This window comes from Ylistrum balloti, unplaced genomic scaffold (genome assembly GCF_031769215.1).
Source record: "Ylistrum balloti isolate Yb309-2 unplaced genomic scaffold, AGI_CSIRO_Ybal_v1 Utg370360, whole genome shotgun sequence".
NCBI classification, from domain to species: domain Eukaryota; kingdom Metazoa; phylum Mollusca; class Bivalvia; order Pectinida; family Pectinidae; genus Ylistrum; species Ylistrum balloti.
The window spans coordinates 484,319-506,905 of record NW_026782255.1 but is presented as its reverse complement, the minus strand read 5'-3'; the positions used below and the strand labels follow the sequence as shown (position 1 = coordinate 506,905).

The 22,587-nt window shown below is 33.5% G+C and overlaps 1 protein-coding gene across 1 annotated transcript; it reads left to right on the top strand.

Moving 5' to 3' along the window:
* Window positions 1-4,366: 4,366 nt before the first annotated feature.
* Window positions 4,367-21,441, top strand: LOC132553854 (tumor protein p63-regulated gene 1-like protein). The gene is made up of 4 exons (XM_060218137.1): window positions 4,367-4,660; window positions 14,132-14,223; window positions 14,705-14,881; window positions 15,823-21,441. Exons 1-4 carry the CDS (start codon window positions 4,367-4,369, stop codon window positions 16,166-16,168), a joined length of 909 nt encoding a protein of 302 aa, XP_060074120.1. The 3' UTR covers window positions 16,169-21,441.
* Window positions 21,442-22,587: the final 1,146 nt, after the last annotated feature.

The window sequence follows — 22,587 nt, the reverse complement described above, 5'->3', positions numbered from 1 at the left end:
ACTATCATTGTATCCAAAAGTTTGAATGGATGGATGAATTGATTAATTAATCTTTCGTTGATAGAAAATTCGAATAGATTAAAATTATATATACCTTCGAGTCTGCCATGGAATCTCAATACGATTATCACCATTCATCTTGTACCAGAGGTGAGTATTTGCTGCTTGGTAATACTGGGATATGAGTAGACGGCCCCTGTAGATGACCCAGCCGGTTGTTGGCTACAATGGATTGCTGGTAAATTGTGCCCTACTTTATTGGTGCTAACCAGGAAGAACAAAATACAATTGAACTAACGGGTCCGTCTCTTATCGATATCGTAAACCTTTCGTAACACCGTTTCGCTTTACGGGTTATCGAAACGTATCTCACAAACAGATTGGGCACCTACTATCAGTAAATAATCGGACGGTATTTGAAAAGATTTGATAAGATTGTCATAGACTGTAAAAATATATATGAATTGTATCTTATCACATTTAAAAAAACGAACTCTCCTTGGGTGTTATATATATATAAAGTATTAAATTATTGTTTGTCATTAACAAAATTCAGATGTGTTATAACACGTGTATCTACGGATGATGCCGATGAAGCAGAAGGCACTTATCTTTCCGGAACACCTTGTCTTACTTTTCTTGTACTTTTTCAGGAGTATCCGTGTAAATTTCTCTTTTGTTCTTATTTTGCCATAGTTTCATAAATTTTGTTTTTGAATTAAGAATCTGTCAACATGTCGATATTTTCTTTGTTCTTTGTGTATCTATTAGCATTTCACATGTAATTTTGACGTAATGATCAACAGTGGTAATATCACATTTTGATAAACATACATGTGAGGCTACCGGAAGAGAAAAAATTAATAAAGCTAGTTTTTTTTCCTAAAACACGCCACTATTGGCTCGGGAAGACATGTTACCGAGTAACGTTCACGATCTTTAAGTTCACTATTGTTATATTGATGATGTAATCCCAGTATTCTAATCCATTGTCGACTTTTTCAGGAATCTTTTAAATTGAGTCTGTGTATAAAAATGCCCCGCCCCCTCTCTCTGCAAAATATATGTTTTTATCAACATTATATTGTTGTTTACCTGCTGACGTCATTGATCGTCCAACTCATGGAACCTTAATGATAGCATGTCATAATAAAACGGACGGAGTAGAAAAACCCCAGACATGGGGGCAGAACATAGACAAGTTTCGATATTTTTCCAATAAGATAACACAATTCATCCTGGCTATTTTGCATTCCACAGTTGTCCCAGCAGTGATTGTTCCTATGTACAGTAAAATGCAGCTTGTTGATCTTTATACACTTTTACAGGTGGTGACACAACAGAGAACATACATGACAATGAAAACGGAGACGGGAGACAATACAAAAAGATACAACCATAGACGATGGTGTCGATATACGACAGGGAACAATAGATGGCAGGAGATAATAGATGACAGGGAACAATAGATGCCGAGGAACAATAGATGACAGGGAACAATAGATGACAGAGAACAATAGATGACAGGGAATAATAAATGACAGGGAACAATAGATGACAGGGAACAATAGATGACAGGGAACAATAAACGAAAAGGAACAATAGATGCCGGAGAAAAACAGATGACAGAGAACAGTAGATGACAGGGAACAATAGATGAAAATTAAGACGATAGCAAAAGAAGGTTGGAGACAATACAGATGATAGCTATAGACGGTTGGAGACAGTACAGATGTTAGCTATAGACGGCTGGAGACAGTACAGATGATAGGTATAGACGGTTGGAGACAGTACAGATGGGAGCTATAGACGGTTGGAGACAATACAGATGATAGCTATAGACGGTTGGAGACAGTACAGATGATAGCTATAGATGGTTGGAGACAATACAGATGATAGTTATAGACGGTTGGAGACAGTACAGATGATAGCTATAGACGGTTGGAGACAGTACATATGATAGCTAAAGACGGTTGGAGACAGTACAGATGATAGCTATAGACGGTTGGAGACAATACAGATGATAGCTAATGACGGTTGGAGACAGTACAAATGATAGCTAAAGACGGTTGGAGACAGTACAGATGATAGCTATAGACGGTTGGAGACAGTACATATGATAGCTAAAGACGGTTGGAGACAGTACAGATGATAGCTATAGACGGTTGGAGACAATACAGATGATAGCTAATGACGGTTGGAGACAGTACAGATGATAGCTATAGACGGTTGGAGACAGTACATATGATAGCTAAAGACGGTTGGAGACAGTACATATGATAGCTAAAGACGGTTGGAGACAGTACATATGATAGCTAAAGACGGTTGGAGACAGTAGAGATGATAGCTTTAGACGGTTGGAGACAGTAGAGATGATAGCTTTAGACGGTTGGAGACAGTACATATGATAGATATAGACTGTTGGAGACAATAGAGATGATAGCTTTAGACGGTTGGAGACAGTACATATGATAGCTATAGACGGTTGGAGACAATACAGATGATAGCTATAGACGGTTAGAGACAGTGCAGATGATAGCTTTAGACGGTTGGAGACAGTACATATGATAGATATAGACTGTTGGAGACAATAGAGATGATAGCTATAGACGGTTGGAGACAGTACAAATGATAGCTAAAGACGGTTGGAGACAATACAGATGATAGCTAAAGACGGCTGGAGACAGTACAGATGATAGGTATAGACGGTTGGAGAAAGTATAGATGATAGCTATAGACGGCTGGAGACAGTACAGATGGGAGCTATAGACGGTTGGAGACAATACAGATGATAGCTATAGACGGTTGGAGACAGTACATATGATAGCTAAAGACGGTTGGAGACAGTACAGATGATAGCTATAGACGGTTGGAGACAATACAGATGATAGCTAATGACGGTTGGAGACAGTACAAATGATAGCTAAAGACGGTTGGAGACAGTACATATGATAGCTAAAGACGGTTGGAGACAGTACATATGATAGCTAAAGACGGTTGGAGACAGTAGAGATGATAGCTTTAGACGGTTGGAGACAGTAGAGATGATAGCTTTAGACGGTTGGAGACAGTACATATGATAGATATAGACTGTTGGAGACAATAGAGATGATAGCTATAGACGGTTGTAGACAGTACAGATGATAGCTATAGACGGTTGGAGACAATACAGATGATAGCTATAGACGGTTGGAGACAGTACAGATGATAGCTTTAGACGGTTGGAGACAGTACATATGATAGATATAGACTGTTGGAGACAATAGAGATGATAGCTATAGACGGTTGGAGACAGTACAAATGATAGCTAAAGACGGTTGGAGACAATACAGATGATAGCTATAGACGGTTGGAGACAATACAGATGATAGCTATAGACGGTTGGAGATAGTAGAGATGATAGCTTTAGACGGTTGGAGACAGTAGAGATGATAGCTTTAGACGGTTGGAGACAGTACATATGATAGATATAGACTGTTGGAGACAATAGAGATGATAGCTATAGACGGTTGGAGACAGTACAGATGATAGCTATAGACGGTTGGAGACAATACAGATGATAGCTATAGACGGTTAGAGACAGTACAGATGATAGCTTTAGACGGTTGGAGACAGTACATATGATAGATATAGACTGTTGGAGACAATAGAGATGATAGCTATAGACGGTTGGAGACAGTACATATGATAGCTATTGACAGTTGGAGATAATAAGGATGATAGCTATAGACGGTTGGAGACAGTACATATGATAGCTTTAGACGGTTGGAGACAGTACATATGATAGTAACAGAACACTGCAGACAATAAAAACGATAGCAATAGATGACTTAAGATAATATATGCCATCTGTTTATTATAACACGTGACACAAGATATTTTGATAACTTATTTTGCGTTCGTTTGTTACGATATATAAATGCAAGTTCAATTATGGACTTTAAAAGACAATATTTAAGTTCCAAATAATCTTCTTAGTTTATACGGATTAAAGAAACTTATATACACATATATTTCGTTACATTTCATTGTAATAGTTAAATCGTTTTAATCAATATTTTACATGATCGATATATGTTCGTCGTACACAGTGCTAGTATTGTGTAAGAGGTACATTGTAAATAAGACTTCAAGAATTGTTGAAAAATAATTTCCGTATTTTCTTGATCTCGAATGTAGATGAAAAACTATTTTGTATGTTCCATCATGGGCTGGCATATAAATATAAATTCGTGATTCCATTGGGGGTCCTATGGTTCGATGCTATTTAAAGAGACACCACATAATCATATGACCATTCATTCAGTGCTGTTGGCTTATGGGAGACAACTCCTTTTCATAATTACTTATCGATCGAACTTCCAAAATGGCCGACACACAAACCAGAGGTCCCCAAGATTCACACTTAGAAGACGACAGAACTCATGTGGAGGGACAGTTCGTCGGTGCAACATTACAGATTGGTGGAGGAGGTCCCGTGGGAGAAGGGACGGAACCAGAAGTGAAATTTGCGGGAGGTCCTGCCCAGGGATTCAATCGTCAACAGCGTCCTGGCAGTGTTTACGGACGCCAAAGCGTAAAGTCCACTACCAGTCGAACGTCGATGAGACCTGGCTTTGTAAAGGGTGAAAAACTTTCCCAGAGCTACTTCAGTTATAAGGTAATTATTGATTTTTATAAAATAAAGTTAATTAGGAACATATGTGAACGCTAGGTACCGAACCTTCTATTTATGTTATAGCCATGGTGAGGATCGATACACAGTCATGTGAGTTGCATTTGCAGACTCGAACGCACCTGAACGTAAACGGAACTTGTTACATCCATGCATGTGTAAAGTAGGCACATGTGATCATGTCCTGACAGATCCCATTTATATTGAAAACAGGATAAAAACGGAAAGATAGCGCACTCACCATTAGTATACCAGTATTTTAGTTAAATGTCTAAATTATTTTCAAAAAGAAATGTTGTACTGAATACGCATTGACTTATTTGATAGTACCAGGGATCTGTATTATACGTCCCTGATAGTACGTAGTCAAAGCAATACATTCTCATAGCAATAGAGTTTTAAAATAAGAGCATCGCTCTTTAACACCCGAGTGAAGCTTTTCAAAAATTAGAATTTTGGCACTTGAAGTTTATCCTATTTTATGATTATGTATTCAACCAGACCATTGAACATTAAGCGGTGATCAGCATGTTTAATGAAGAAACTAGTAGTGAACTTTTATGTACACGTACAGCTTGAAAATCAGAAATATTTTTTTCAGTTTCAGTTATATTTCTAAAATTGTATAAATTCTTTGTCCTGGTTTTGCCCCAGTGAGCAAAACACTAGATTTTGGTAGAGTTTCCTTCCTTATATGAGTGAATGAACAGGGAAAATACACATTCATGTTGAGTGCCCCAAACTGAACACGGGTCTCTAACGTGATAATTGACCAGCTCTACCAACTGAGCCAAAGTAGCATGTTCCATCAGCTAAGTGACAGAGACCGTATTTAACAGTGTATAAAAACCATACCAACCTGCTCCTATAACATGTGAACTAATCACGACTATAGTGTATGGTACCTGAGTGCATTTTTATTCGTCTAAAGAATGTTTTATGTTTTGAACTGAGTATATTTTGCGAGATGCAGTGAATGTGATATTTTATATGCCATTATGGCAAATCTTTCACAATTGCATGTCTTTTTTGGGAGTGGGGAGGGGGGGGAGTGTCCCAATGTTTTGAAAGGTATAGAAGAGCTGATAGTAGCACATTTATGCTGATAGTGGCTTATCTGAGGTAATAGTGGCACATTTATGCTGATAGTGGCTCGTGTGAGCTAATAGTAGCACAATTATGCTGATAGTGGCTCATCTGAGCTAATAGTAGCATAATTATGCTAAAAGTGGCTCATCTGAGCTAATAGCAGCACATTTATGCTGATAGTGGCTCATCTGAGCTAATAGTGGCACATTTATGCTGATAGTGGCTCATGTGAGCTAATAGTAGCATAATTATGCTGATAGTGGCTCATCTGAGCTAATAGTGGCACATTTATGCTGATAGTGGCTCATGTGAGCTAATAGTAGCATAATTATGCTGATAGTGGCTCATCTGAGCTAATAGTAGCTCATCTGAGCTAAAAGCAGCACATTTATGCTAATAGTGGCTCATCTTAGCTAATAGTAGCACATTTATGCTGATAGTGGCATATCTGAGCTAATAGTAGCATATTTATGCTAACAGAACATTGTCGTCTATGAGACGAGACAATGGTTTTAGCAGGCAAATCCATATAACCTATCGATAGAATAAAAAAAACTAATCAATATTTTTATCGTTTGAGTCGGTTTCAGTTATCCTATTCAAGCAAATGCTCTGTTCTTTTAGTACTATAATAAGAGTGTTATTGAAAATAGTCATAAATCTATTTTATTGGTAATACTGATTAGATAAAGATAAAATCAACACTTATTGACGTTAATAGAAGGGAGATTACTCTTTCAATTATGAAATAAAAGAACAGAGTTCAGTTGATTCAGTTTTCTTTCTCTGAATATAAACTATATTTGGGGGAAAAAATTCCATCTTTATTTTGTAATTTTGCAATGTTTTAACTTATATTTTCATCCTTGTTCATTGAAGGCTATATGTCCGCTTTTGTACATAGCAAATGAAGTAAATCTGACATTGTTGGGTTAAACATTCACGTTTTGCTATTTTAGAGCCTCACTTGTGGGTTACACCTAAAAGTTTTCAGTGTTCCCACTGAATTTAAAACATAACCAGTTGACACCTTGTAGAATGATATGTATGCTAGATAGCTCAGTGAAATTGTGATAAATAACAGGTAATGTCTGTATCAGCAGCTTGGTTTTAATCAGAACACTGGGGCCATTCCCTAGGGTAAACCTACTGTGTCCAGGCATAGACTTTTTGTATAGTCTGTGTATTCAATCAACTGACATGGTTTTGTCAAAGTACAACTACGATTTTATCCAATCACAAGAAAAAGATAATGAAAGATAATGAATTATTCAGAAATTCTGTTAATTTCTAATTTTCACACATATGGAATTTGACTTCATTTATTCATTTCAAAGTAGGAAATATTTTTTCATGGTTATACTGCGGCACTGCTGTAATGCTGTAAATAGGGTTAAGCATTTTCATAAATTTGTAGATGTTAATTTTAAAGGCGCTAAAAACTACTCAAATTAATTTTCGACATATTGGTGTAGAAATATAGAGTTGTTAATGTTACATTTCATCACCATAAATGAAAATTTTAGATTAGATTGACACAAATTTTAAAAATTGACACAAATTTAAAAGTGGTATTGTCCCATTGGTCTTATGTTTGGACTTTTTAATATTATTATATTTTAACATAATTAATTTTTTTATCAATACAACAATGTATTTTCCTTTTTATTCTAATTCCCTGCAGTTCTGCCATTTACTATTGCAGAGCTGCTTTTGTGAGCAATTAGTTTGCGTTAGAAAATTACATTATCTTTTCACAACTTTATAACATAATGATCAGTAACTACTCAAAAGGGCAGATAACTCTGTAGTCTATATTATGAAAATACAGAATTGCAACTGCACCATGCACATTTTTCTTTCTCTTTTTTAAATAATTTTCTATTAATGTTGCACTTTAATAACAATGACAGATTTAGCAACTGTTTTTATGTACTGTTGGTATACTTAATTTATAAGTTTCAGTTGTTCTGCATCAATGCAATTCAGCTGAAGAAAAAAAACCACTGAATTATAAAAACTTGAAATTCTTGATTCTTGTTTTATTGCAGAGAGAAAATACAAACAATACAAACCTGGCGGTCAGTATATATATATTCATCACATTATGTTTTCAAGCTGCCTAGTTCTTGTGGTTTTTTTTAATGTAGTCAAGGTCAGGTCCTTATCAAGGTCAGGTCCTTAAACACTTCATGTATGTTTTTTTTCTTCAAAGAAGCTTTGTTGTCATAATAGTATTAATACTGTGTTTTAAGTGTGTAGTATCTTTATATAACACTTTAGAATGCTTAATAGTGTCTTCTTAACATCCTTATGGCTTCTACTGGTCACATGGTGTTAAGCACATATCTACCAATACACATTGATACATTGTAATGTACTTTTGGGGGCCATTAAGTCATTGCAAGTACTTGTAAATTACCTTGATTTCAGTTGGAGGTCATTTGATTAAGAAATGAAAATGTTGATACATCCAATTCATCATCTTTTATTTCTCTGAACCAGTTGATAGGTACATGATCTTCAAACCTCTGATGTATGGTTAGAAGGGTCTGAGGTCTCCAAGCCTCTGATGTATGGTTAGAAGGGTCTGAGGTCTCCAAATCTCTGATGTATGGTTAGAAGGGTCTGAGGTCTCCAAACCTCTGATGTGTGGTTAGAAGGGTCTGAGGTCTCCAAATCTCTGATGTGTGGTTAGAAGGGTCTGAGGTCTCCAAACCTCTGATGTATGGTTAGAAGGGTCTGAGGTCTCTGATGTGTGGTTAGAAGCCTCCAAATCTCTGATGTATGGTTAGAAGGGTCTGAGGTCTCCAAACCTCTGATGTGTGGTTAGAAGGGTCTGAGGTCTCCAAATCTCTGATGTATGGCTAGAAGGGTCTGAGGTCTCCAAGCCTCTGATGTATGGTTAGAAGGGTCTGAGGTCTCCAAGCCTCTGATGTGTGGTTAGAAGGGTCTGAGGTCTCCAAATCTCTGATGTATGGTTAGAAGGGTCTGAGGTCTCCAAACCTCTGATGTATGGTTAGAAGGGTCTGAGGTCTCCAAGCCTCTGATGTATGGTTAGAAGGGTCTGAGGTCTCCAAGCCTCTGATGTATGGTTAGAAGGGTCTGAGGTCTCCAAGCCTCTGATGTATGGTTAGAAGGGTCTGAGGTCTCCAAGCCTCTGATGTATGGTTAGAAGGGTCTGAGGTCTCCAAGCCTCTGATGTGTGGTTAGAAGGGTCTGAGGTCTCCAAGCCTCTGATGTGTGGTTAGAAGGGTCTGAGGTCTCAAAGCCTCTGATGTATGGTTAGAAGGGTCTGAGGTCTCCAAGCCTCTGATGTATGGTTAGAAGGGTCTGAGGTCTCCAAACCTCTGATGTATGGTTAGAAGGGTCTGAGGTCTCCAAGCCTCTGATGTATGGTTAGAAGGGTCTGAGGTCTCCAAGCCGCTGATGTATGGCTAGAAGGGTCTGAGGTCTCCAAACCTCTGATGTATGGTTAGAAGGGTCTGAGGTCTCCAAACCTCTGATGTATGGTTAGAAGGGTCTGTGGTCTTCAAGCCTCTGATGTATGGTTAGAAGGGTCTGAGGTCTCCAAACCTCTGATGTATGGTTAGAAGGGTCTGAGGTCTCCAAGTCTCTGATGTATGGTTAGAATGGTCTGAGGTCTCCAAGCCTCTGATATATGGTTAGAAAATTCTTTCTGCGTGTTGCACACCTAATGGAAAAGTAATATATCAGTTGTTACCACACCTAGCCTCTATATATAAGTAATCATGATTACATGACCATGTGTACAATGGGAGAATATTTTGATACGCGTTCTATGCTTTAGAGATTCTGTACATCTTACATGGGGATGGGGTGTCTTTGCATTGGGAGAACTTCAGATATGGGAATCTTCTTTCAATAACATGAAAGTTGACAAGACTGACATAGCCCTGTTAAAATTACTGTGTATTTAATATGTACTTGTACTCTGAAGTGTATACTGAATAGGAAGTACATGGATTGGATCTATTCAGGATGTGAATACAAGGACACATATAACTGCACAGGATATACATTGTTAAGTATTCCTATCATGATTTTCTGTAATAGAATATCTCTCAATTTGGTGGTGTGTGACTTTTGATTAAAACTTTTGAATTACAATCCCTCCATGTCTCTTGTCTGGTAGATCAGCATTACATATTACACAGTTGTGTTTAGGTGCTTTATACAACCTCATAAGTCTACCTGTCTGTGTAAGTGCATCCTCACCCTTTTTCTGTGAAAAACTAGAAACTGTTGTATTTATAAATTAAATTATTATACAGTCTGTTTCTTTAATTGAGTTATGAGGCAATCTGTGAAATGTCTGCTTACTTCACTGATCAGTTTTCGGCCTTTATCCTTGCTTCACACAGTAACCAGCCGTTAAGTGTATGAATGAAATTCATTGGTTTTTTTTTCAGTTTTACAAAAATTCAAATTATGTTTTTGATAACCGAACTTTCAAATTCTGATGCCTTTCAGGCTGTTAACATAGTAGTATAGTTTTATTGTGCCATGTACCATGTTTTTGTAAGAGCTTGATGTGTTGATTAAATTGAATAAGGTATTAGGTATATACTTAATAATTGGTAGGTATATACTTAGTAATTGGTATGTATATACTTAGTAATTGGTAGGTATATACTTAGTAATTGGTATGTATATACTTAGTAATTGGTAGGTATATACTTAGAATTGGTAGGTATATACTTAGTATTGGTAGGTATGTACTTAGTAATTGGTAGGTATATACTTAGTAATTGGTAGGTATGTACTTAGTAATTGGTAGGTATATACTTAGTAATTGGTAGGTATATACTTAGTAATTACTTAGTAATTAATGTATATTAGTAATTGGTATATATACTTAGTAATTGGTAGGTATATACTTAGTAATTATATACTTAGTAGGTATATACTTAGTAATTACTTAGTAGGTATATACTTAGTAATTGGTAGGTATATACTTAGTAATATACTGGTATATACTTAGTAATTGGTATATATACTTAGTAATTGGTAGGTATATACTTAGAATTGGTAATTACTTAGTAGGTATATACTTAGTAATTGGTAGGTATATACTTAGAATTGGTAGGTATATACTTAGTAATTAGTAGGTATATACTTAGTAATTAGTAGGTATATACTTAGTAATTGGTATGTATATACTTAGGTATATACTTAGTAATTACTTAGGTAGGTATATACTTAGTAATATATACTTAGGTATATACTTAGTAATTGGTAGGTATATACTTAGTAGGTATATACTTAGTAATTGGTATGTATATACTTAGTAATTGGTATGTATATACTTAGTAATTGGTATGAAAGCATGGTCTATAAATCCCCACATGAGGGAATTTATGAAAATAGCAAGTGGGTGATGTGTTGGTAGTATATTTCATGAGATGGGTGTTTATTAATGCGACTTTGTTGCATATAAGTTTATTCATGACTTCAAATTCTCATACTTTCAGTTTACCATCTCTGGCTCTTCTGTTTCCGATCCGGGAATGCAAGATCAGGTTCTTTTTCTAGATAAGCTTGCCATCCTGAACCTCTGTGATGATTTCATTATAAATCTTTTTCTGTAAATTTTGTCTCTATAATGTAACAATCCAGACCATTATCAAATGATACAATTACACTGGATATTGATATTGTAATAAAAGATGATGTATCAGCTAGCTGGGGCTTTTTCTGCAATAAAAAATGAAATTAAAGTACATAGTGATTGCTTACTGAGCCTCTAAAGTGATTTTTGATGTCTTTTAATTTTTATCTACAAATTTATACATATCTATCAAAATTATGATTACTTAAAAAAGTTTGTTTAACAAGAATAACTTTCAATTTTAGGAAAATCATATTTATTATCAATATTTTTTTTGATAGAATTCCCTAAATTTCTCTTTTTCTATATTAGGAAATAAGAGAGATTTTTTATCTAGAAAAATTACAATTAAGTATCTTTTGTTTTCAAATATGTAATGAAATTGTACCAAAGGTATATGGATTGACTTTCCCTCCCTTTGCTATTGTACTCGCACTCCACTATCTATAAAGTCTTGTTTTATTTTCACACACAAGAGATCTATGTGATATGAGTACCTCAGATTTGAGTACCTCTGATTGATCTTTGATTTTTGTTTTTTTATATTTTCAATTGAAACTAGAATTTTACAGTTTTGCATAGCTACTTCAGAAAGAAGTGTGTTGATAATATTTGTGGGGGATGTAATCTAGCTACATTTGTGATCATTAAAGAAAATACAATATTAGATACCAAGCAATCATTTTTACAGTGAATCAAAATCTTGGAAAATATATGTAATCATTCTTGTGGTAGATACTAATGTATAGACAAGGGCGAAGTTTAATACTTGTGACCTTGCCCAACACAGGACAGCAATTAAATATTAGCTTTGTGAAATTGGGCTAATTGCCTGTGGTAATGGCTAATGTCTAATGTTGTATACTGGTAAACATGGTGTTTTTTCATGTGGTAGATATTAACAAACATAATTGTGTGATGTAGATATTTTGCTTTAAGGATGATTTTGTGTTGTCCTCCAAGTACACACATAGCTACAGGTTCATATTGTTGTTTCCTTGGTCATCAAATCCAAGTTGTTTTTTCATTAATTTTTTTTTCTGTCACTTTTGACAATGGAATTGTTTTTATTCTGATGTTTTGAATCTTCAAGCTATATAATTGACTAATTAAAAAGAAATTGTGGCAGTATTACTGCTGATTAATTATTTCTCAATACATATATGGCAGCTCGTCGTTCATGTTGTTATAACAGACAGAGAAACTGTTCTTTATAGTACATGTACATGGAAATGTTTGTCTTTGACATCCAGTGTACAGTGATTGTTTGTATTTTCACATGTTTCTTCTGCTTGATGACACTGAAAATTACGAGTTTTTCTGATTTATTTTTAAACAGATAATAGGAAAGATAATCTACTACTACACAGGCATTATAACTACGACTTGATTTGTTTATATTCCTAATCACTTTCACCTGTAAATTTATAGCCTTCCTATCAAAGTAACATTGAATGATATAAAAAGTATATGTAATTAACATAAAATAAAAGGAATTTATCAAAAGAAAGGATGGGAGATAACTCTGACTTTAAAAAAGAAGATAATATTAAGACTGACCTTTAAAAAAAGAAAGAAAAAGAGGAGAAAAACAAAATTTATGACTTAATGTTTGTATCAAAATAAATGGTTGAGATTATCACTTGTAATCATATTTGTTAAAATTAACATATCTTGATATGATTGGTGAAATACAAGGCACATAGCTTTTTCCTTTTGTTTTATAGTTATGTGATATATATCCTTATCGTTTCTTCTAAAAAATCAGATATAGGCTAGTTTGTTTTATAGCTTTATTAATTACTATTTGAAATGATTTCAATATTGACTGAAACAAATTGTTCATTTTCATGGGATTTCATTCTTGTTTACATGTGTAGTTCCTGGATATTTCAAATACACAAAATCAGATGTCCTCAAAATTATGAACAAATTAAAATGTTGATATTGATTCAAATACTTGTGGATTTTATGACTAAAATTTATCAGCAAAATCAAGTGGAGACAAAAATGTATAATTTTGGAAAACCACAATATTTACAATAATATTGGTTTTTCTGGTGACTGGTCTTTTTCATTAGATGTTGAAATTATGTCTATACATAATACAATTCATGAATCCATATAGCTTTATTATATTGTCAGGTCTTTGATCTCGTGTCACAGTCCTGACTGTACAACAGAATTAGACAAAGAATTACTAAGTAATGAGACTGCATCATACAATCTGATAGGACTCGCCACTGAGGGCCTAAATTGTTTAAAATTCATTGGTGAAAAAAATGAAGAAATACAAACTCAAATTCAATACAGCTAGGGCAAAGAATGAATAAAAGAAAGATTTACATGGAGACTCCTGAAAAAATGCAATGAGAAAAAGACCAGGTGTTCTGGAAGAGTAAGCAAATTCTACTTCATCAACTACACCTGCTGTGTAAATCTTGGTCAGTCCAAGTAAGTAATGTCAGGTTCTCAAATGAGAACAAAGTATAAAACAACAGGAAAATGAACCAGCACCAAACTCCAATGTGATGTGTCAAGGGTTATAAGTGAATATTCGATTCAATAGAAAAATATAACAATTTTCATCAAACAGTTTTAGAAAAATTAGGACCCATTCAATTCAAATCTGAGAATGTTTTAAAAGCTTTTCTGCTGGAAGTGATTTAGGAAATTAAGGTATTGATCTAAATTTCAGAAGTGGTTATAAATAACAAATGTTTCTCTTCTTCCAGGAAAGCAACTTCGAGAAAGCAGTGGGGATTTGTGAAGAGAAAGCCAAACCAGAACTTGATGGAAAACGGGTTGGGGCTTGGCTCCTTACAGAGTAAGTGTAGATCTCAGAATGATTTAAGTTATTCAAAGTTGTGATGGGAAATAAATCAAAATTCATTAATATTAATGTACTGTAGGATCTTTGATGTAGTTAGTTTGTTATCAATTTTATTATCAACTGACTGTGTGTTCAGTATTTATTGAAAGTGAATCCACTGCAGTAATATATTCTTTTCTTTTGTAGTTAAAACACATTAATGGATTATACCCAAGTATTGTCCTATCATTGAATTAAACACAAGGAAATATTTGGCACCAATGATAGATTGTGAAAAATTATGATTGGTCAATCACATCAGATTAAGTTAAACGATTCACGGAAGTCTTATGACCTAGGGGCTAGTAATCACTTTGTCTGTGTGCAAGCAATTGTGAAGAACTTAACCTTGAAGAAATGTAACAATTACACTGTATGTCCTTCATATATTTAGTCCATATTCACACTGATTTTTAACCAAAATCTGTTTTTACAGAATTGATCACTGGGATAATGAGAGAGAGAAGATTGTGCTGTTGTTTGAGAATTCTGTGATGGTTTACAAATACCACTTCATACTGAACAAAGTCGAGGAATTCAAGCGTGTCCTACTTTGGGTCGTCGACACTGTCTGCATTGGTGATTTCAAGTATCCAGAAAAGAGCATCATGCCGTAAGTCGTAGATAGGTCTCAATATGTGTTGGCTGTTATTATTTTATTCCAAAAAATTTCCAGTAAAAGATTATTATCTCTCAATACATATTTATAGATGTACAATGTATATAACTGTACTTGAACGTCAGAAGGAATGAAAATTGGTTGTGATGATGCTTGGTTTTTTTTTTTTTTTTTTTTTTTCAGAAAAATTCAAAATATTGATAAACATACATATATATAAATATAACCTTAAGCTTACCATGTAGAATTATCTGAAATAAAAACGATACAAAAAAATATGTAACCTTAACCTGTCAAATATTTTCAAAGATAAAGACAAATCCCCTCTTCTTTTAAATAAGATTGTACAAAAGACATTCAAGTGAAAAGCACCATTGAATGCAACTTTTGAATTAGATACAGTAGAGCCAAACAATGAAAAAACATCATCACACAGCTATTTCATTCTTGTATAACTCCTCCATGATGCTGACCTAGACTTTAAACCGAGGAGGTCACTGAGGAAAGTCTGACGTGATCGAAAGTCTAAATCAGGAGGTGCACTAGCTCCATATTTCAATCAATTTCCTGTCTCTGATAACTTTAGAAGAATGTCAAGTACATGTGTATACCCTGAATTGTGTGACTATTCGGATGAATTAAAATGCTGCATGCAGGATGGCAAACCTTGCGGACAAGTAGTCCTCCACCAGTGCATACCACCTGCAATCTGAAAGATTGTGCAAAAGACTTCCTAGTGTATTGCACCTTAAAATAACATTATGTCTTATTTCTGATAGTTTCAGACTGTTCGAAGACATCACTGCTTATTTTTTCAAGACTTTCAAAAAATATCAATATTTCATCATGCTTATGGAATATATATGTTCTTCAATTATATTAATAGTAATGGGAAATCATTGAATATCTATATATCATACTTCATGTCATTCCAGTGACAGAAAGCATGGAGGAATACAGATCCGTTGGAACAAAGGCGAGGAGCCGACTTTTGCCCAACGCTGGAACCCATGGAGTTCCTGTATCCCCTATGCCACTTTCTGCCACCATCCCCTGCTGTACAACCCAAAGGAGAACGAGACAGTCACCTACAATGTTGATGAGTTCTACGAGTCCCTCATCAAAGGTATAAGTGATGCCTACAAAGCTAAACGACCGGCCGAAAAAGTCACCATTTTAGAGGGTCCTATCATGATAACGAGCTATGCAAGTGTATCGTCCATGATCTACAATCAAAGCGGTCTTGGTTTTTATATGGACAGAAATGGGATCTGCTTTTGATGGATGTGCTCATCTACGGTGATAAAAACAGACTGTGTTTCTGTTATAAATCAAGTACTTTTTCTAGATTTCTGAAATTTGTTGGTTTGGCATTTTAGAATTTTGTTCATGTTCATATTAATAAGAAAACTGCTGTTTATTGGATTGTCCAACCCATGGACATTATTTGGAAAAATTTGCTCTGTCACGTCAGGCAATGAAAATGTCTATGAAATATACTAAATTTCATGTATTACATAAAAAAATATCGTAAAAGAAAAGTTTTTGGCCATGGCATGTTTTCTTTTATCTTATTTTCGCTAAAAATTATAGAACTTGCGTGAAGTCATAAAAATATGCAAAGTGTGTCACTGAAGTCTGACAAGTGTAAATTTTTAGCACCAACGTAGACTCTCGAGAGTTACTGTTTCACATGTAACATATTAGACATGGTAAATCTTAAAGCATTCCACTGATGCACGTTAGGTTCAAGTTGTTTCTTAATATTGTGCCATAGTATCTCAATGTAAACTTAAGATAGGCTTGCCCATACCTGTTATATACCACTGATTGTAAAATTGAAAACACTGCTATCATGTATACTGTACATGTATAATAATTCATTAGTAGAATTAAATTCACATCATCAGTGATCACAAAATACTTACAATAAACCACAGATAAATGAATTAAACGCGATAATTTAAGAATTTGTAATTATATATAATTTACATAAACTGTAATACACTTTAAATGCCAATATACAAATTGTACCTCATCTTCTTTGTCAAACATGTTTTAAAAGATTTGGATCATATTACTTAAAACCCTTTAACAAACATTATCATCACTGGATAAATGCTTGGAGTTCATGATTGTATTGGGATTAAATAAATATTTATCTGGGTTTATCTGTTCTTTTTGGTAATTTTGGCTTAAGTTAATCTCTTTTCTACTGTGCATCCATATCACTTCTTTCCAAGTTACACACACAGCCTTACATATGATCTATTTTTGTCAGTTCAAACTTGTGGGACCTGACTCAAAAAATATATTACTGGTCAAATTTAGTTAAAATCAACACTTATATTATAATATACTGATACTGCATTTTAATGTGCAGTCAGAATAGACCACCAAATGTATAAAAGTACAGAAACTTTAGACTTGAAATTCCATTTTCTAAACCTTTCTTCTATTCTTTTTTTGTTTTTTGTTTTGTTTTTATGTTTAGAAATCATATTTTAGGACATGAAAGTATACCATGTAGATCATACAAGGGAGATAATTAAGAATCCCTGAAGGTGCCTGATTTGTTTTCGGTTATATATTAAATCCTGATGAATATATGACCTTTAAGTAGTAAATTTTCTGAACTTTGATACACTTTTGGCCTCAACCTAGAAGATTTGTTACCAATAATATTACCACTTTTTCTGGAGCTCTTAACATACAATGAATATGTATTAGCCAGGTCTCCTCCTTTCCAAAACATCTTGAATTGTTGCCTTGTTTTCAAATTGTACATATGTCTATATTGTATATGTGTAGGGTAGAACGTGTGTGTTATTTGTATATTTATTGATATTATAGAGTTTAAAGAGATTTTATTAAGAGGTTTAATTATTGAAATCCTATCTATTTTGATGATAGTTTTGTGAGTTACTAATTAGCGTCCATTTTTTCTATGTTATTCACTGTATAGACATGTATGGTATATAATTGTATATTTATGATCACAATTGCTTATTATCTAATGTGCAAAACCTTGAACCCCAGAAACCTTCACTTACACCTAAGATATCAATTTACATTCATTCTATGTTTCACTGGTTTTCTCAACTTATTTTGTTGAGTATAAACATTTCCCTTGGATACTCCAGTGTTAAATAATCATTCCTTTTTATATTAATGTATACAACCCTTAGAAGTCTAAATACCCCGTATGGGACCCCAAGTCAATCAAACCTATGGTACTACAGAACTCTTGATCAGAAAGAAAACCCAGGTAATGAACAGGTGCCCTCATGTCTGATTTGGAAATTGAACTCTTGCAGTCTTAGTGCAGGATAGAAATACCATCCACTGAACCAATTATTCAAGCACATATATTATGTGATATTAGTTTACTGTGTCAAACCTTGTAGGTGTTGCATTGTTTGACCTGTAGTGTCTTCAATTTATCATAGATTTAATAAGACAATCTTCATTTTTCTATTTTTTGTAAACATTTTATTTTGTTTTGCATAATATTCTTCTTTTAAGTCTATACTATACATTTCATTTCTGTTACAATTGTTATCATTCTATCAATAATGAAATGTGATTACAGAACAATTTGATTCTGTGATAACATCCAACCCCAAAGTTGGAATCAACTTCAATCAGTACATAATATAACTTCATTTTATAAAAATAGAAATAATTTGTGATCATATTAAACAGACTCGGCAACATGTGAAGAATGTTATCATTCTGAAACTAAATGTTGTTATGACATTATGTTTTGTCAAATCACAAAATCTCAAAATTTCTTAATGAATTCTATTTGTGTGTTAACAGTTGTTTGTGAGTAATGGTTCAGATATTGTTTGCACCTTTGTGTGGTAGAGCAGAAAAGATGTCACTGTACATGCCGTAGTTTGGATATTACCGTATATATACTGTATATATGATATCGGATCCTAATTTCTGTGGTTTACAAAAATTTACATGTGCACAATTTCATTGGCATGTAGTTTTGTGATGAAATCCTACCTTCCAGTTTTGATAGTGCTGTAACCCATATGCATTTGTTGTTTCTGGAGGTATAAATCTTTAGATTTGGAGTACCCATGGATTCAGTGAAAATAAATTCTCTGCAAAAATGAACAATTTTACAGTATATTGCTTTTGTCCACTAGTTATGTTAACTTTTGTGTTATAACAAAACAAATAAATTATCAAGCATTTTACTCTAGATATTTGTTGATGTAGTGATTCACCTGTTATTAATTACACTCACATTTATAGTGATAAGAGAAAATCCATATGTTAGGGGTAGTCCATCACCCTTTATCAATTAGTGATGCATGTCCATATATGGATGTAAGTTTTGTAGTGATAAGAGAAATAATAATCCATATGTTAGGGGTAGTCCATCATCCTTTATCAATTAGTGATACATGTCCATATATGGATGTAAGATTTGTAGTGATAAGAGAAATAATAATCCATATGTTAGAGGTATTCCATCATCCTTTATCAATTAGTGATACATGTCCATATATGGATGTAAGATTTGGTTATATCAACAACACAATGCACAGGTGAAATGAATTCAAATTATATCTTATTCTTTGTTTTCTTGTAGAGTATATGGATAAAATATGTAAAGAATATCATATGATGTTAGATAATGATAGATTCTATCACCACACAATCCTGTTTAGTGTGATATAAATGTATACAGTTCTTGTATATCAACCACAATCAACAGTCACGCTTTCAGGAAGAACATACAAATTTAAGGAAGAGGACATATAAAATACATCATTGACCTATTAAGAAGTATATGGATTAAAACAAATTATATTAATTAAAAAACAAATGATACAGTTATTAAGTAATTTGGTTTACATGCATGATATCAAGAATTAAATCATGTTTTCTTTTTAAGGATATTTAGAATTAAATAGTGTTTTCTTTTTAAGGGTTAAGGTGCATATTTTACTGTGAAATCTACAGCTCATATAACTAAGTCAAGTGTTGTAAGAACTCCTTGTCTTTCTATAACTATAATAACTTTGTTAATCAATATGATTTCTCTGGTTGGTCCTAGATAATTGATCTCATTATTCTATTTAGCCATGAGGCCATTATCAATGTGATGGGATACATATATTTTAGTGAAGCAATATATATATGTATATGTACATATTTAAAAAAATATATATTAGTGATCATTGAAATAAATTTAAATGTATGTAATTCTATGGATTTAATTAATTTTTTGATATTTTTAAAGATAAAAAAGTAATGAATGATATATTTACCATTGAAAATACAGGCAATAGAGAAAACCATATTTCATTTCATTAGTTCCCTGAACAGTACATGCTGTTGACATCAAAGTTTAGATAGAATACAGAAAATATCCAAAATCTAGAAAAAACATTTCAGTAGTTTTAATGGAGGGGAGAGAGATAATTAAAGTATTAATTATTATAAGGTATTTAACAGAGGTTTGGGGCTTACTTATATACCAATCCAATATAATGGATTTGTACATGTAAGCTCATTATACACATGTGTTTAGACAATATATACTGTACACCAATATATTGTATGAGGGAAAACATTTTATCTATTATTTTAATTCACCTTTAAAAAACAAATGAAAAAAACTTATTTTAGTTAAAAAATTCAACTTTAATAACATATCATAAAAGGATGAAGGATTTCACTCTATAGTTTCCCTGACACAATAAACTTCAAACTCATAATATATATAAAGCTGTGTGTGATATGTCTGGTATCCATAGTTAACTTGTTGATTTTTTTATTGTTTTTCTATATCTATACAAATATTTATATCTGCTTGGTAAGATTATATTATAGCTGAGTTTAAGTGGAAGAGATTCAAATAGTTAAAGCTTCTTTAATGGAAAAAGTGAGAGAGAAAGAAAAGGCAATTCTGAATGGTAACATCATCAAACTAAATAGTGGATGGGATACTAGTCATGAAAATAACAAGTGATAATTTCCTGACTCAGTTTGACGATTAATAATATATCTCTGTTAACTTTGCTCACTCTGGCTTTGTTATGCTTTATCAGGTTAATTTCATTTTTTCTTTTTTATTCTTCTATTTTTTATTTAAATTTTCTGACAAACCATGTAAAAAGCATTGGATCATAAAGTTCCACTAGATATATATGTTGAAATTCCACCCTAAATTTAGATTCTTGATTAAATACCTCATACAGTAGGTAAATCAATATTCTAAAAACTTTGAATAAGATGCAGCTTATTTTCTTTAATACATGTAGGAAATTGCACTTTTTTCAGGACAGGCTTATATTTGAGGTGAGATGTTTTGGAGTGTTTAGGTACAAGTGATCAGCACTCTGAAGTAGCAACATCCATCTCTGATACACTGCTTCATACAGGATAACATACATGGATGTGATTATATTTTGTCCATTATAGTATATATTAACATCACTCGTCTATGAATAACTAATTCTACTTACCACTTTGCCACATGTATGATGTGATGTCAGTGTCTTTTGATAAATAAAATCAGAAAAGTTCTTCAGTTGTTTGTAATTCCTGCCAAAGAGTCAATACCTGTGCTCATTGAAAAAGTAAAATGTTTCAAGTTTTACTTGCCAGAAACAAAAGAAATGTCTTGTTATACACTTTTATAAATATTCATGTGTTTTTTCTAATTCATTACACCTTTATAGCCCACCAAACAAAATTGATCTATGTCCGTGGTTGGTCTGTCCCTAAAACAATTTTTGTTATCACGGTTTCTTTATGAGCATTGGATGGATCTTTTTCAAATTCCATATGTAGGTTCCCCTTGGTCTCTAGTTGTGCCCGTTTGATTTTGGGACTGATAAGAAAAACAAAATGGCTGATAGGCGGTCATCTTTGTTTTTTTCAATGAAATTTGTTATCACTATTTCTTGAAAGGTCAGTAATGGATCTCTCAAATTTCACATGTAGATTCCCCTTGGTCTCTAGTTGTGTCCATCTTATTTTGGGACTGATCAGAAAATATAAATGGCCGAGAGGCGGCCATCTTGGATATTGACTTTGCAAGCTTGTTATGCTATTTCTTCAGAAGTACTTGATGGATCTTTCTTAAATTTCATATGTTTGTTCCCCATGGATTGGCGCCGATCAGGAAAACAAAATGTCCGACAGGCAGCAATCTTGGATTTCGTCTAGTAAAGATTGTTATCCCTATTTCTAGAGAGGAAGTATATGGATCTCTCTCAAATTTCATGCGTATGTTCCCTTTGGTCTCTCCTTATGCTCATTTGATTTTGGAACTAATCAGAAGAAATAAAATGGCTTCTAGGCGACCATTTTGGATTTCGCAGATAAAGATTATCTTCGCTATTTCTGCAAAGGAATATTCAAATGTCTTATCAATAAGAACAAAACCAGAGAAAAGACCGGAAAAGATCAAACTTTCAAAGAGCAAATAGATATCAAATAATGGTGGGCGCCAAGATCACTTTGGGATCTCTTGCTTTTTCCGTTGTATGAAATTTTTCTACAAGATACTGACACGTGCAAATTCTGGTAACTTGTTTGTTGTATATTTATATGTTATCTCTGTGTTCACCAGTTCCTGGATACTACAATAAAATTTCTGATAAATCATGGAGACATAAATGATGATTGAATAATAAGAATCAATGGCAACTACAAGAACTACGATA